General features: G+C 24.6%; 6 protein-coding genes and 2 non-coding genes across 8 annotated transcripts; 6 read left to right on the top strand and 2 right to left on the bottom strand.

The window, feature by feature from the left end:
- Nucleotides 1-640: 640 nt before the first annotated feature.
- On the top strand, nt 641-2,960 carry T551_02272 (uncharacterized protein; the record flags this gene model as incomplete). The annotated part of the gene is made up of 6 exons (XM_018374535.1): nt 641-1,057; nt 1,101-1,832; nt 1,874-2,098; nt 2,151-2,202; nt 2,248-2,397; nt 2,446-2,960. 6 exons carry the CDS (start codon nt 641-643, stop codon nt 2,958-2,960), a joined length of 2,091 nt encoding a protein of 696 aa, XP_018229107.1.
- A 388-nt stretch (nt 2,961-3,348) lies between these two features.
- On the top strand, nt 3,349-4,546 carry T551_02273 (transaldolase; the record flags this gene model as incomplete). Its single annotated transcript, XM_018374536.1, has 6 exons — nt 3,349-3,373; nt 3,425-3,436; nt 3,484-3,513; nt 3,561-4,150; nt 4,195-4,412; nt 4,453-4,546. The coding sequence occupies 6 exons, from the start codon at nt 3,349-3,351 to the stop codon at nt 4,544-4,546; spliced, it is 969 nt and encodes a 322-aa protein (XP_018229108.1).
- Nucleotides 4,547-5,072: 526 nt separating this feature from the next.
- T551_02274 (uncharacterized protein) lies at nt 5,073-6,278 on the bottom strand (the record flags this gene model as incomplete). The annotated part of the gene is made up of 1 exon (XM_018374537.1): nt 5,073-6,278. One exon carries the CDS (start codon nt 6,276-6,278, stop codon nt 5,073-5,075), a length of 1,206 nt encoding a protein of 401 aa, XP_018229109.1.
- Nucleotides 6,279-8,190: 1,912 nt separating this feature from the next.
- On the top strand, nt 8,191-8,289 carry T551_05027. The gene has a single exon. It is a non-coding gene; the product is annotated as a tRNA-Ser (tRNA).
- A 175-nt stretch (nt 8,290-8,464) lies between these two features.
- On the top strand, nt 8,465-8,544 carry T551_05028. The gene has a single exon. It is a non-coding gene; the product is annotated as a tRNA-Gly (tRNA).
- A 412-nt stretch (nt 8,545-8,956) lies between these two features.
- T551_02275 (uncharacterized protein) lies at nt 8,957-11,575 on the bottom strand (the record flags this gene model as incomplete). Its single annotated transcript, XM_018374538.1, has 7 exons — nt 8,957-9,139; nt 9,191-10,143; nt 10,187-10,585; nt 10,626-10,727; nt 10,773-11,015; nt 11,062-11,109; nt 11,155-11,575. The coding sequence occupies 7 exons, from the start codon at nt 11,573-11,575 to the stop codon at nt 8,957-8,959; spliced, it is 2,349 nt and encodes a 782-aa protein (XP_018229110.1).
- Nucleotides 11,576-11,880: 305 nt separating this feature from the next.
- Nucleotides 11,881-12,383, top strand: T551_02276 (DNA-directed RNA polymerase core subunit RPC19; the record flags this gene model as incomplete). The annotated part of the gene is made up of 4 exons (XM_018374539.1): nt 11,881-11,940; nt 11,980-12,077; nt 12,119-12,195; nt 12,244-12,383. The coding sequence occupies 4 exons, from the start codon at nt 11,881-11,883 to the stop codon at nt 12,381-12,383; spliced, it is 375 nt and encodes a 124-aa protein (XP_018229111.1).
- An 81-nt stretch (nt 12,384-12,464) lies between these two features.
- On the top strand, nt 12,465-15,453 carry T551_02277 (mannose-ethanolamine phosphotransferase LAS21; the record flags this gene model as incomplete). The annotated part of the gene is made up of 13 exons (XM_018374540.1): nt 12,465-12,658; nt 12,701-12,745; nt 12,788-13,073; nt 13,115-13,242; nt 13,291-13,423; nt 13,464-13,505; nt 13,554-13,749; nt 13,794-14,008; nt 14,062-14,315; nt 14,363-14,451; nt 14,491-14,850; nt 14,892-15,385; nt 15,433-15,453. 13 exons carry the CDS (start codon nt 12,465-12,467, stop codon nt 15,451-15,453), a joined length of 2,457 nt encoding a protein of 818 aa, XP_018229112.1.
- Between the last annotated feature and the right edge of the window lie 200 nt (nt 15,454-15,653).

Here is a 15,653-nt window from a genome sequence, read left to right on the forward strand (position 1 = left end):
ATCTTAATATCTAAATCTATCCCTAAAACAATGAATGCTTTCTCAATAAACACTATAGAAACAGATCAGTTAGGTTTATAAGAAAAATGTATTTTTCTATATTTTTCGTAAACTCCGATTTGACTATTTATAGAAAATTATGTCTAATTAATATATAAAAAGCATATTACATATACATAATATATATAGTTTTTATAAAACTATATTTTATGAAAAAAACATTTCTTACTAGTAAAATTCTTTTATTTTTTTTTTATAAATATTCTGAAATTTAAATTTTATTAAAAAATTACTATTTCTTAATAAAAGTGGTCAATAAAAATAAATAATAAAACGAATTCAATTCATTTTTTTTTAATATGATAAAATTATACAATCTTTCTTTTTATATTTTTTTATTTGAAAAAGATAATATTCAAAAGATCTATCGAGCATAAATATACAATCAACTTTAAAGAAAATACTATGGACAGTAAAAAACTAAAAAATAATGATATTTTAAATAATTTAACAATATCAGATGATTGTGATGAATCACAAGAAGCCAAAAATCCATCTATTTCAGTAAAATTGAAACAAAAAGATACAATCTTTAATATAATTTTTGATCGTTTTGATCCTGGTAAAACAGGAAAAGTAAATGCATAGTTTTCTATTCCTAAATTTATATTTTAAGGTTTCAATACGAGATTTTATTAATTTTATGAATGAACTAGAAAAGATACAGCCTAGTGATTCAGATCCCATTTTCGATAATATCAGTCGAAAACAAGCAGAAGAATTTATTTCTGAAAATCAGAACCTTGAAGTCAACAGGAATGATCTGCTTGCATTCATTGAATCATTGACAGGGAAAACCATGGCATCAATTATCGAAGAACCCTTAGTTCACCAAGAAAATACTATAAATACGGATTTTTTATCTTCACGCCCACGTTCTGCTGCTCTAAACACATTAGCGTTGCAACATCCAAGGCCTCGTCGTTCTAATATTAAAGAATGTATAGAATCTTCAAATTCTCTAGAAAAAACAGTTTTAGAAAATACTACTTTTGAAGTAATAATTTCTCCAAAATACAGCACCAATTAACATATCCTAGGAATCCTTAAATCCACAGAAACCTTCTTTTATGAGTTCTTTTGTTTCTCATATGACTATGAGTCGACAGTTGTCCCCTATATCTCATTCTACACCTAACAAAAAACAATTTAATAATGTAACATCCTCTGAATATTTTAAAACTCCAAATAATCAAGAGTCGTTTGGTGAATTGTATAAAGATCCATTTACAAAATCTGATTATGCAGCACCAAAAGTGGAAGATAACCTTGAAAAAATAGTCCTTGAAGGATTTGGAAGCTCACCATCTTCAATTTTATGCAGAGATATTTCAGAAAGCTCTTTTCTTGAAAAATCTCCTCGAACTTTACAAAAAGATGAAAATATACTTTTTTTAACCGATTTGATTAGAAAATATAAAGATACCGAACGACAAACTAATGCTTTAATAATTAGTCATGAACAGCATATTGATGAATTAGAATCTAAAGTTGAAAGTTTATCATTAGAATTAAAAGATAAAAAAAAAGAGTTATTTGAAACTAATTCAAGGGAAAAAAATCTTTTTGGTCAAGTTACTATACTTGAAAAAGAATTAGAAAAATTGCAACATGATTTACATTCTTGGGAAGAAAAATATTCAAATATGAAAATAAATTGTGAAGAGCAATTAAATGAAATAGAGACAGTAAGAAAAATAGTAAAAGAAAAAGAAAATGAGTTAATAAAATCCGAACAATTAATAAAAGATTTAAAAGAAAATAAAAATTCAGTAAGTAATTGATAATTATGAAAATTTACTTAAATATTAAGTTGGAAGCTGAACATTTTTTTTTTTCTGATAAAATTTCACTTTTAAAAGAACAATATAAAGAATTAGAATCAAAAAACCAGGAATTAGAAGAATATAAATTTGAAAATATACGTCTAAATGAAGTAATAGAAAGACTTAATTGTGATTTAGAAGATATTAAAAAAGATAAACCAAAAAATAATTTGTTAGATGATGTCACTATTAACACTAAAAGGACCTCAATGGTATTTATTTTATATATAGTAATTATTTCAAAATTATTAATATTAATATTAGAACTTAGAAAATGAACTTTTATCCGAATTTCGAGATAATGAAATAGAAACAGGTATATTAATTAGATTTATAAATATATATATATATTATAACCTAGAAAAAGATCGAGAATGTCCATTAAATGCGGGAAAGTTTTCTATAAATACATGTATTAAAACATTAGATAAAGGTATACAAGTAGATACTTTACAAAAAACAGATATCCTTTTTAAAGATAAAAATGATGATTTTTCATTAAATTTTACAGGTATTTTTTTCTTTAAAAAAATAATATTTTAAAATTTACTTTTCTAAGATTCATCTAAAGCATTAAATTTCATAAAAAATGAAAATATAACGGATTCAGAAGAAATTAATAATCAATATAATATACTTTCTCATGAAATGAACCTTCAAAATCATTTGATTGAAAAATTGTTTTGTCATAAATTTAAAACTCCTAAAAAAATTAATAAATTTTTAAGAAATAATTTGAAATATAATAATTCATTTTTATTTTTAAATAACATATTTTTTAAAAAATCTTTAGGTTGGGTTGCATTAATATCATATGTTTGTATTACACTTTTTATTGGCATTTGGATAGCTCATCAAGAATGGTTTTTATGGTTTGGGAAAAGACCAAAAGGTATTACATATGCTGAATTAAAGGCATGGAAACGTGCAAATTCTTTGAATTTTAAATTGTATGAAAATGGAATCATAGGTTTCAGAAGAACATGGTTTGAGGGAAATTGGAGATGGATTAATTGCTTAGGTTGGTGGATAGATAATTCGCTTAGAGATGCAAATACACAATGGCCTAGTTGATGAAAATTTTTTAATGATGTTTTTAATAGTATATTATTTATCTGCTTACTAAGATTAAAAATTGGTTTTATATCATTTCATTTATTGTGGTTTATTATTTAGTATTTTAAATATTATTTATACCTAATTTTATATAAAATTGTTTAGAATCAAATAAATTAACTAAAAACTTTTTATTAAAAATTCAAATACAATAAAATAGATATTAAAGTAATATACTAAGTATATATGTAATTGATAATTAATTACTTAAATTTATTTTTATTGAATTTTAATATTTTTATAATTAAAATAAAAATAAATTTTTAAAAGTATTCTTTTTATAAAATTTATAGAATAATCAACATAAATATTTTATTATTACTATTTTAAACAAATAAAAAAAATCATGTCAACGCTTGATAAATTAAAAGGTAAATTAGAAAAACAATATATTAATTTATCTAACTTTTTTTTTAAATTAGAAACAGGCACTGGTAAAGAATGGTGAAAAATATATAATAATAATAATAATTTTTACTAGTAATAGTGGTAGATAGTGGTGATTTTGAAAGTTATTATATCTTACAAGAATTTTCAAAAATTTTTAATAATATATAGTTATTGATACATATAAACCAACTGATTCAACAACAAATCCATCACTTATTCTCGCAGCAATAAATAAATCTACATATTCAAAATTAATAGATACAGCGATTGAATATGCAAATAAACAAAATTGCTCTATTGACTCAAAAGTGGATATTGCTCTTGATAGACTTCTCGTTGAGTTTGGTAAAGAAATTTTAAAAAAGATACCTGGACGTGTTTCTATTGAAGTAGATGCTTGTTTGAGTTTTGATACCCAAGCAACAGTAGAAAAAGCTATTTCTATAATTAATCTTTTTGAAACTTTTGGAGTTTCCAAAGAACGAATTCTTATTAAAATTGCAAGCACATGGGAAGGAATTCAAGCTGCTAAAATTCTAGAGTCAGAATATAATATTCATTGTAATATGACTCTTATTTTTTCATTTTGTCAAGCAGTAGCATGTTTAGAAGCTGGTGTAACTCTTATTTCTCCATTCGTTGGACGAATATTGGATTTTTATGTATCACTTACTCATAAAACTTATTCACCTCAAGAAGACCCTGGTGTTGCTTTTGTTACCAAAGTTTTTAATTACTATAAACAAAAAAATTCTAATGCATAACTTTCTTTTTATATTAGAGATTTATTAATTTATATTAGACAGTTATTATGGGTGCATCTTTTAGAAATGTTGATCAAATCAAAGAATTGGCGGGATGTGATTATCTAACTATATCTCCCTCTCTTTTAGAAGAATTAAAAAGTTCAAACGACCCTGTTATTAAAAAACTTGATGCTGGAAATTTAAAAACATTAACAGAAATAGAAAATATTTCTTTTATAAATAACGAATCAGCGTTTAGATGGGATTTTAATAAGTAATTAAAATACTTTTTAAAATATATTTAATGTTATTAGTGACGTTATGGCAGTTGAAAAATTATGCACAGGTATTAATAAATTTCATAGCGATGGAATTCTTCTTAAAGAATTATTAAAAAAGAAATTTTAGTATCATTTAAGAAAAAATATTAATTTTATTAAACTTATATTAAAAAATTAGAATTTAAAAAATTTCTATTTTCTAGGAAACATTATAAGCTATTATCATTATAAATTTCGTAATTAGAATATTCTAATATAGTCTTTATTGTTAAAATTAAGTTTTTAAAGATACATTGTAATTCAATATTTTTTGAACTCAATTTTATATGTAATTTTTTCTTTTAAAAGCTAAAATATCCAGTTAGTTTTAACAAATAAATTCTTTAATCTGCAATTACACTATTAACTACTATTAAAAAAAATCAAATATTAAATTATAATTACAAAATTAAGAATTTTAAATAATATACGCATTTTTAACGTAATATTTAACCTATTATTAAAACAAAATTACATTTCAAAAATTTATTCTGAAAGAAACAACTAAAATTGATATTCAATACATAACATTTCCTAATTTTAAAGACTTTAATCTTTAAAAATAGAAAAAGTTTTAAAAATATACTATAAAAAGATATTAAATCTAAAAATGATCAAAAAAACAAAGATGTATCTCTATTGTCTTTTTTCCTTCCTAAATGCATAGAGTTACGAATCTCTCTTCTCCATTCATCTATACCCCCATAATTAAAATTAACAGCTTTTTCCAATCCTGATGGAGATCTAATATTATAAGGTCTCGAATAAAATACATCTCCAAGTTTAGAAAACATGGTATTATTTGAGGTAGAAACTTGTGAATGACATGAATGCGTTGGTACAGGAGGAGGTGTCCGACGATAATGACATAATGGACTTAATGAATCAATCATTCCTGTTTCTTGATCATATGGAGGTGCGCGATGAGGCTGATATAAATTACAATTTAATTTTGTTGCAAGAGATATTTCATTTGTAAAAATCCGCACAGGCCGAGCATTATCACGATGATCTATAGAGCCTAAAGAAGTATTACTAGACATACAAGATGATGGTACAATGCTGTCGTTTTCAATAGTATTAATAAAAAAATTATTAGTATTATTTTCTTCCGGCAATATAGTTAAAGAACTTTTCCTGTCTTCCGGTAAAACGATTAAAGTATTATTCCTATCTTCAGATAATGGCTTGTTTTCTTTTCCATTCTGAGTCTCCAAAATTTCTAAAGCAGCTATTTTCCTTTTAAGCAAAGAAAATTCACTATTTTCATCTATCTTTTTTGAAAGATGATTAGCATTTGTCAAAGTATTCGAAGCATATAAAGTGAACGGAGAATCTTGATCATGCTTAGGCAGCTCTTTTAAATTAAGTGAAGGGCAAAAGTTCTCCTTATACTGAGATGTAGATGAAATAGGCCGTTGAAAAAGCAAGTTTCTACTTGAAAACGTACGCTTAAGATGCAAAACAAATCTCCCAGCAGCAGACTTCTTTTTAGTCGAAGAACGTAAAGATAATGTACTGAACTTATTCTTATAAAGCGTCTGAAATCGAGGACATTCTTTATCACTATGAAAAAACAATGGTGCTGACATTTTTTTCTTTGGAATACGATAATGTCCCTCTGAAATAGACATAAACCCATTAATTCCAGCTGCTACTGACTGCTGATCAATAGATCCCAAAGAAATAACATCTGTTTGTGTATCATCGTTCCACATTTTAGACTCTTCAATTGGCAAATGAAGATGTAACTGTTTTAACATCGCTAAACGTGCTGCATGAAGTGCTGCCGGCCGTGACTCAGAAACTACTGATCCCATAGATTTTGAACGCATATTAACTGTTTCTTAATTAATATTTCTACAGATACTGCTCAATCATGCAAAATCTTGCAATTATTTGACTGCCAGCAGCCGCTTTTTAGATATTTTTTTGATCGATTTGTAATAACAACATTGAAAGAAATAAGACATTAAAGAACCAAAAAGAAAAGAAAATTCTTCAATACAAAGATAAATACAGGAAATATCTATAAAGTATAAGAAAAGCAAAAATAAAAAGCTTAATAAAATACCCAATATAAATAGACCAAAAACCACCCTTTAAAAAATATTAATAAATATTAATATATAAAATGATTAGATTTTTTTGATTTCTATTAAGAATGTAGTGAAAATAGAATATTGATCATGTAATGTTAATTCCAAGTTTCAAATATCTATTTTTTAAGAAATTAAAAGATATAGTTATTATGATATAAATCCTTTAAAGAGAATTTGTAAATATATATAGCTGATAGGGCTTATTGAAGTCACTGTTAGTACCTATATTAATAACACTGTCTAATGTAGTGGCATAAAGTTTTTCATTAATAATCTAACATTCTCTGCAGAGTCATAGTCCAATTTGTTTGCTATTACTTAGATACTTATTCTAGATTCTTATTAAAAAAACATCAGCTCCTAGAGATTCAAACGCCCAAAAAATTTGCATCTTTTAAAGTCCCAGAGATCTTGATTTAAATATTCTATTTGGTTTTTTTGATTTTTCTTTTTGATTTTAATGTTGCTAAATGACACAACATAATTGATCAAACTTAGATAGAAATAATTCAAGAAATCCTTGTATTAGTCAAAAAATATATGTCAAAATATTATTTTTTTTAAAAAATTTTAGAATTTGTTTTAAACATAAGTTCCATTTTTAAACCCTAATAAAATAGTATAATCGTTTTTATTAACAAATTATATTGAAAAATGACCATTATAAAGTGATCTCATGCTTTTAAACAAACAGTTGTATTATATAGTAAACAAGAATAATGTTAAAACCTTCAGTAAATAACTAAATATTTTCAAAAATACCCCACAATCCCTGTTTTATTAAATTATAAAAATCATAGAATAATCTTACAACCTATAATATCATTTTAAAACCAGTTATCCTGTATAATATATATTTGCTTTATTATAGAGTCAGTTACTTAAATTTTTAATCACAATTATTAATTTATCTGTCAATTACAAAAAGAATTGACCACTACTGTTCTATCTACACAAAATATCCATTAAAACATTAAATACAAATTAATATAAATATATAGACTTTAATATCCATTGCCTCCTCTCCCCTAAAAAGATATTTCAACCTGTCTCGTCATCCATATCACATATCCATTATATATCTTTTTACAACCCAATTACAACATAAATCATTGTTATTCTATAAAAAAGTACTATCATCATCTTCTAAAAACTTTTTAGATATTTTCATACATTTAATATAAACTACTAAAAACATATATATAACGCCTATATTAATGTATCTAAATAATACTTATAAAATATACTTATAAAATATACATATAAATACATACATAAAACTACCATATTCACATGAAACCTACAGAATTCTATTTTAATCATATATATTCATCCTCTAATCCATATAATTTCTCTTTCACTATATCCCACCTTTTATAATACTATTCTATTTTCTCATAAAGCGTATAAACATTAAATAAACTGTATACTGATTATCATATATAAAAATACACCATATTTTCTTACTAAATCACTATATAACTATTTTATTCTATTAATAGTATTAATCTAATTTATATACTAAATAGATAATGTTTGAAAATAATAGTATAGATTCATCAAATCATAAATTTACTAAATAATTTTCTTATTTAGTTATAAACCTTAATGTGGAGAGGTTTACGGCTCTGACAATGTACCAAAGTGGTTACTGGGTTGCACTCGAATTGCGTTTTCGCATGCTATGCAATGGGCTCTGCCCGCGTAGGTTCAAATCCTGCCATTGTCGTACCTTTTCTTTTGAAAATTAGTAATAAGGGAATTATGTATATAAATTGAATAATATATATGAATATATGTATATTAAAACAAATTAATAAGAAAAAATCATTATTTTAAATTTAATCTTAAAACATTAACAAATATATTCATTTATTAATTATATTTAGCACGCCTTAAAAAGAACACTAGTAGTTTAGCGGTAAAATCTTCGCTTCCCATAAGGTTTTAGCGAAGGTCCCGGGTTCGACTCCCGGCTGGTGTAGTATATAAACCTCAATGGGGATGATTCTTGATTGTCTTTAAAGATAGCAAAAAAATCTAAGACTAAATATATAAAATAATATATAAAATCAATCACATAGAATAAATGCAATAAATATTTAAAAATTTAAATACCTCAAAAATGACTATTAAAAATACATATGAAACCTAAAACTGGATATAAGATAATCCAAAAAGGTTTGTTAATATAATATAAATCCTATTTAAATTATTTAAATAAATAAAAACCACTTTAAAATAAGCTTAAATGAAACAAAACTATCCAATATATAGTTTTAAAAATATCTTTAATAATTTTAAATCCAATTCCTAGGGTATCACAAAACAAGAATGTAAAAATCTATAAAAAGTACAAAATACTATATAAAAAATTTAAGTTAAAGTTAAATTGACTAAACTGTTAACATACGGCGTAAAATAGGCCTAGATGAAAAGCTATTTGGTGAACGAAAAAAACAAAAAGGACGATGCTGATCAAAATTTTGTGTATCGCGGTCCCAATGACTTAAGCGCCTGTTTGAAAAAATAGAGATAAAACCAGACGTTATTAATAGTATAAATGTAAAAAAAGAGCTCTTAAAAAAAAACCTTTTAATAAAAAAGCCAACAGTCAGAAGTATTATTACGAATGAAAAAGAAACCCACAACATATGAATGTAAGATAAGCCAATAGCACAAGACGGGTCTAAAACCCGATCAATAACAAGAATCTGACCGTATAATGTAGTTTTTCCTTCACCAAGAATATTAACTTGTTGATAACAATTCTTAGACGAACGAAAAATAATATGATACAAAGAATCATGAATTTTTGAAGCCGTTATATTAATCCCACTTTTATGTAAACTCTGACGAGGATAAATATCTTTCAAAAAATCAGAATTGTTTGATACAGGTGGCAATAAGTGTAATTTGATGATTTCCTGTAAAGCTGAATGTGTACGGGTTGTACTATTAACAATTTTCCAAGCACTATCAATTGGTGCTAAAATAGTAAATTTTTCTTCAAGATTTAGTGCGTAAAAAAAATTAGTAGATTCAATTGATCGAGGAAACAAAGAAATATTTTTAGCTAAAAATAAATGTCGTGGAGTAATATTAAGATTTGGTGGCATAAAAACACGTGAAATAGTATGCGCTACACCATTTTCCAAAAGAATATTACTATCTTCAATCTGAAATATATGAGAACTATTTCCCGAAACAATAGAAAATTCAGGCAATTTTTTTTGTATGATCAATTCAAGACCCATAAGAGTAGTAACTGTTTTATTTGGAATCAATTCTTCAAAATAAAAGAGACCATTAAAGATAGTATTAAGTAAAACTTCACTAAGTATATCTTTAGATGAGTCCAAAACTAAATAATCCCGAACTAAACCTAAATCGTCCCAAGCTGAATTTAAAGGAACCAAATATGTAATTAATTCTCTATTATACAAGCGTGTATCAATATTTGTATTATATAAATATTCCATAGTTGTAGATATATGAAACATTGGAGCAGCCGCTGCAGGAAATGAAAGAGGTGGTACAAGCTCCGAATCAACACGATAAATCTTGGTTTTACCTATTGTAACTAATGAAAATTTAGTGTTTCCTATAATAATAAGAAAAATTACATGGGCCTCCTAAGATTAATGATCGATCATTTAACCATAATTTCCCTTTTTTTCTTGAGATTTTAATTTTTTGATTCTTTCCTCCAAGTAATTTTCCTTTCATTCCCGTTGTTAAAAGTTTCTGATCTTCTAAAACATTTAAATCAAACCAGCCAGATATGAAGTGATATTTAATTTCTTGTACAATTCGATTATTTTCCATATTTGTATCCAAATATAGTGAAGAATCAATAGGCGCGAATATCACTTGTTCAATAGTTTTATTATTAATAGTATTTGCTAATCCTGCAAAAAAGATTTCATCTGCAAATTTCCTCGTATCCATACCATAAAGATATTTAAGGGGAGTAAACTCTAAAGACATTGGAACAAGAAGATTAGATATCTTATGAATTACACCTAAAATATCAATTAATTTTCATATATTATTTTAAATTACCATTTTTTGTAATAATATCATATTTAATAACTTTATATCCATTTATATAAAAACCAGTTGAATTTTTGCTAAAACTTAAAATCTCATTTGCATCAGACTTAGCTTCTAAATATTAGCTATAAAGATAAAAATGCAAAAAACAATTACAAGAAAATTTATCAATAACATCACTTTTATAAATAACAGTATTTGTCAGCAAATGATTAAGCATAAGTATTTTTAGATCCAAAACCCCGTATTTAGATAAAAGATAAGTATATTCTATATTATTAAAAATTTTAAATGCATCATTACTAGGTGCAAATATTGTTATTTTTTTATGTTTAAAAATTCCATGATCTATCAAGTTCATAAATGTAGACATGTCGGGATCATTCAAAAATACTGAATCTATTTATAAATTAAATAATAGTAATTTGAAGCATAGTATACAAACACATGTCTTCTGGAAGTACCATTATTTCATTTGTTACTTGAATTACACCTGTAAAGAAATAAGAAAAAATATTAAAGAAAAAACATTAAATACCGTTACGCGTAATGTAATTCCCTTTAACAATAGAAACTCCTCCTATGTTTATACTTTTTTTTCCCGTATTAGGATTCACAATCCTTTTCACTTTTACTCCTACAGAACATTCCTGTCCATTGAGAGTATAAATATGGGATCTAAAAATAAAACCATCGTCTACTTTATCTGTGAAAAGCAAACCATTAAGAATATGATATTTCAATATTTCTGTCGTCAATTTTGTTCTATTATAAAATGCTTTTTCAGTTGGCGCAATAAATGTCACATTTTTTAACAAATTCACATAGTTAATCAACCTTGCATGCTGTAATTGTTTAATTAATGACCTAAATTCATCCGATGATGATAAAAAATCAATAACAGAAATAGATCCTATAACTATTTTTTGATCACGTTTTCTAACAAAAGAATTAACCATTAATTCTTTAATTCCTTCTTTTTGTTGGAAAATGTACATCTTATCAGTAGAATTAATAAGCAGAAACCTGTCTTTGTCTTTCTATATTATACTATTAAATACAATATTTTAAATCAATTAAATATTTTTACGTATAAAAATTCTTAAAAAACACTTCAAATATAGTAAAAACTTAATTCTTTTTTATAATTATATTAATCATAACACTCCTTTACTCTTTTATTATTTAATTTATACTTTTCTACTTTATTTTCATTTTATGAAGTTAATATATTTCTTCGAAATTATTTTAAAATTTGGAATGAATGAGTTTAACTAGAGAAACTATATTATATAATCAAGAAAATATTAAAAAAATACATATTGTAAGTCTTTTCAAGCATTTTTTAGTTAACATTTCATAGATTCCAAGTGTTTCAAATGATCTAACATCAGTAACGTTTCAAATTATCAAAGAAGACCATACACTAGCAAATGCTTTGAGATACATAGTTATGAAGAAGTAATGAATAATATAAAATACATTTTTTTCTAATAAGAAAGTCCTGATGTAGAATTTTGTGGATATTCAATTCCTCATCCATCAGAACCAACGCTTAATTTTCGAATTCAAACATTTAGTATTTTTTTCATTTTAAAACAAAAAATAGGCAGCTGAACTAATGTAGGAAACATTTCTGCAGTCGATGTTTTTATTAAAGGATTAGATGATCTTGTAGCTCTTTGTGATCATGTTGCAGACACTTTTCAGAAAAAATTAAATATGAACAAATATGAAAATTGTCATAAAATGTTCATAGAAATGTAAATATTCATTAAATATGTATTAATTTAAATCATTCTTTTGAATTCATGTATAATTCACTCGGACTATTATTTTAATATTAAAATGTTAAAAAAAAAAATATTTACAGAAGAAATAACCCTTTGTATTGTTCAAGTGATTTCTTTCCTTGGTATTCTTTTTTTTGCTAAAGGGTTCTTTCCATATAAACCTATGCTTCATGGATTTTCAGAAGATTCATCAATGATACAGGCACCTTTCAATCGACTAGTGTTTATCTTAATTGATGCTTTACGAAGGTTTAATTATCATTTGTTAAAATATAGATATTAATAACTTAGTGATTTTGTTTTTTCTAATAGTTCCTCTATGACTTTTACACAAAGGTTTTATCTTTATAATGAATTAAAATAATTGAACGTTTACAGTTTAATATTCTCTGGAAAAGCATATCCGTATACTGCATATGCATCACCACCAACTGTAACATTTCCACGTATTAAAGCATTGACTACAGGCTCTATTCCAGTATTTTTAGATGCAGTTTTTAATATCGCAGAATCAAATACATTATCTTATATTAATCAAGATAGCTGGCCAGTACAGATTGTCTCAAAGGGTAGGAAAATTGCAATGTATGGTGATGATACATGGATAAGACTTTTTCCGGGATTATTTTTTAGATCAGAAGGAACTTCTAGTTTTTATGTGACAGTAAATATCTTAGATTTTCATCTATCTAGCTAAATTTACAGGATTTTACAGAGGTAGATACAAATGTGACAAGGAATGTCTATCCTGAAATGCAAAGAAACGACTGGGATGTTTTAATTTTACATTATCTTGGATTGGATCATATCGGACATTTAGGAGGTCCTTATAGGTATCTTTTTTTTCTATTTTATATAAATAATTAAAAAATTTCTAAAAGTCCACATATGCCTCTAAAACAAATTGAAATGGACCATATTATTAAGGATATTTATAAGTTTATTGAAGAACAAAATCAAAATTCTAAATTTAACACTCTTATGGTAATATGTGGTGATCATGGAATGAATAATGTAAATATATATGAATAATATTTTTGTCTAATTTTATAAGGCAGGAAATCATGGAGGTTCTTCAAAAGGTGAAACATCAGTAGTATGTGTTATATTTTATTCCATTTAGTTTAATAGCTTTTTATTTTAGGCTTTGCTTTTTATATCGTCACTTTTTTCGCAAAAAAGGCCTTTAAATAGTTTTGACGTACCAAATAAAGAATTTCAATATTATTTTTCTGCTCAACAAGAAGATATTATACCAACTTTAGCATTTTTATTAGGATTTAATATTCCTAAAAATAGCATAGGAGTGGTATTGCCTGAATTGTTAGACCTTTGGCAAAGTAATAATTTAATATTTTCTTTTTTTTTTTTTAAAGTTATATAGATACAACAGATCAACTAAAAATTTTAAGAACCAATTATAATCAAATCTCTAAACTAATAGAAACAGCTTATGACCTTTTTTCTGATATTCCAGATGATCAATCATGTTCTTACGTTCAAAACAATATAGAAAAATTGGCTTGTATTAAAAAATATATAAGAAAATTAGAAGATGAAGGAATTGAGTTAGAATACCTAAAAGAACAGTATTTCAATGTATGTTCTTAATATTTCATTACTAATTATTACTAATAACTTATTATAAAAAGTATATGAAAACAGCACAGAATGTTATTTCTACAATGTCAACAAATTACAATACAAATTATATGGTTTTAGGAATAATTTTATCTATTTTTTCATTACTTATATCTGTTTTTTATAACTTCCAAAAAAATTACCATGTTTACTACTTAATTATACTAGGAACAATATTCGGTATTCTTATGTTTGCAAGTAGTTATATAGAAGAAGAACACCAATTTTGGTATTATTTAGGAACTAGTTTTTGCTTTTTTCAATTGTAAGAAAAATAATTTTTAATAATTATTAACTAATTCATTATTATAGATTTATCAACTTTAAGTATAAAAAATCATATTTTCCAATTATTAAATTTTTTGTATTACTTTATATTGCTAAAAATTGGAATAGGACAGGTAATTTTTTAAATTAAAAACTTTTTAATAATTTTCAAGGTCAAAAATTCCTAGATTTTTCTGATATTGCAAAGTATATTTCTAACAAAAAGACTTTATTATTGTTTTTGGTTATAAGTGCATATATTTATATATTTTTTAAATTGTTACATCAAACATTTCAAATATTGCCTTGGATTTATAATTATTTTTTATCTATAACAATTCCATTAATTGCATTTTTTTGTAAAATTATTCTAGAAACAAAATCTGAAACGTTTCAGACAGAATGGAGCTCTGAAATTAGAAACTGGATAAGTTATAAATATTTTGATTTAATAATATTTTCTCGTTTAACATTTTTCACTATTTTTATGGGAATTGTTATTTTTTTATTAGCATCATTAGGAAAAATTAATGGTAATCATATTATTTTTATTAAACTTTAATAAAGAATTTAGAAACTTCTACTTTAATGACAGGACTACATCCTTTATTAAGCATATTTTTAATCACTGAGAATCGTATAATTAATATCCCACTTTTTCTCATATTTCATTTACAATTAGATATCATTTCTTCTTACAAGTTTAACTTAGGACTCGTATCATTAATAAGTTTAATTTTTCAACATTATTCTTTTTTTGCTTTAGGAAATTCAAATTCTATTTCTTCTATTGATTTATCAAATGCGTATATTGGTATTAGAAATTATAACGTTATTATTGTTGGAATTTTAACATATATATCTAATTGGTCAGGCCCTTTGTGGTGGTACTTTGGATGCTTTCGTCTTTTTCCAAAAAAATATCAAAAAAAAATTTTTTCTAAATTTTCTATATTATTAATGATTTTTTATGTATTTTCGCAAACATTTCTTTTCATTTCATGTTATATTTTACGCAATCACATATTTATATGGACAGTTTTTTCTCCAAAAATACTTTATCATATAGTTTGGTTAATTTTACACAATCTTATTTGCACTTTTTTTGGATATAGTATATGGTTACTAATGACTAAAAATAAAAAAAAAAACTTAATGCTTCATAATTTTTTCATAATTTTTTCATAATTTTTTTCATATTAAATTTATTCTACTTAGTATATTCAAAAAATGATTTAGAATTAGTTATTTACGGACAAATGAAAGCAAATTATTATGATTTAATCTACACAAGTGCGTTACTTTAAGGATTACAAAAACATTTAAGTTATAATTC

Source organism: Pneumocystis jirovecii (genome assembly GCF_001477535.1).
Source record: "Pneumocystis jirovecii RU7 chromosome Unknown supercont1.10, whole genome shotgun sequence".
Lineage (NCBI taxonomy): Eukaryota > Fungi > Ascomycota > Pneumocystomycetes > Pneumocystales > Pneumocystaceae > Pneumocystis > Pneumocystis jirovecii.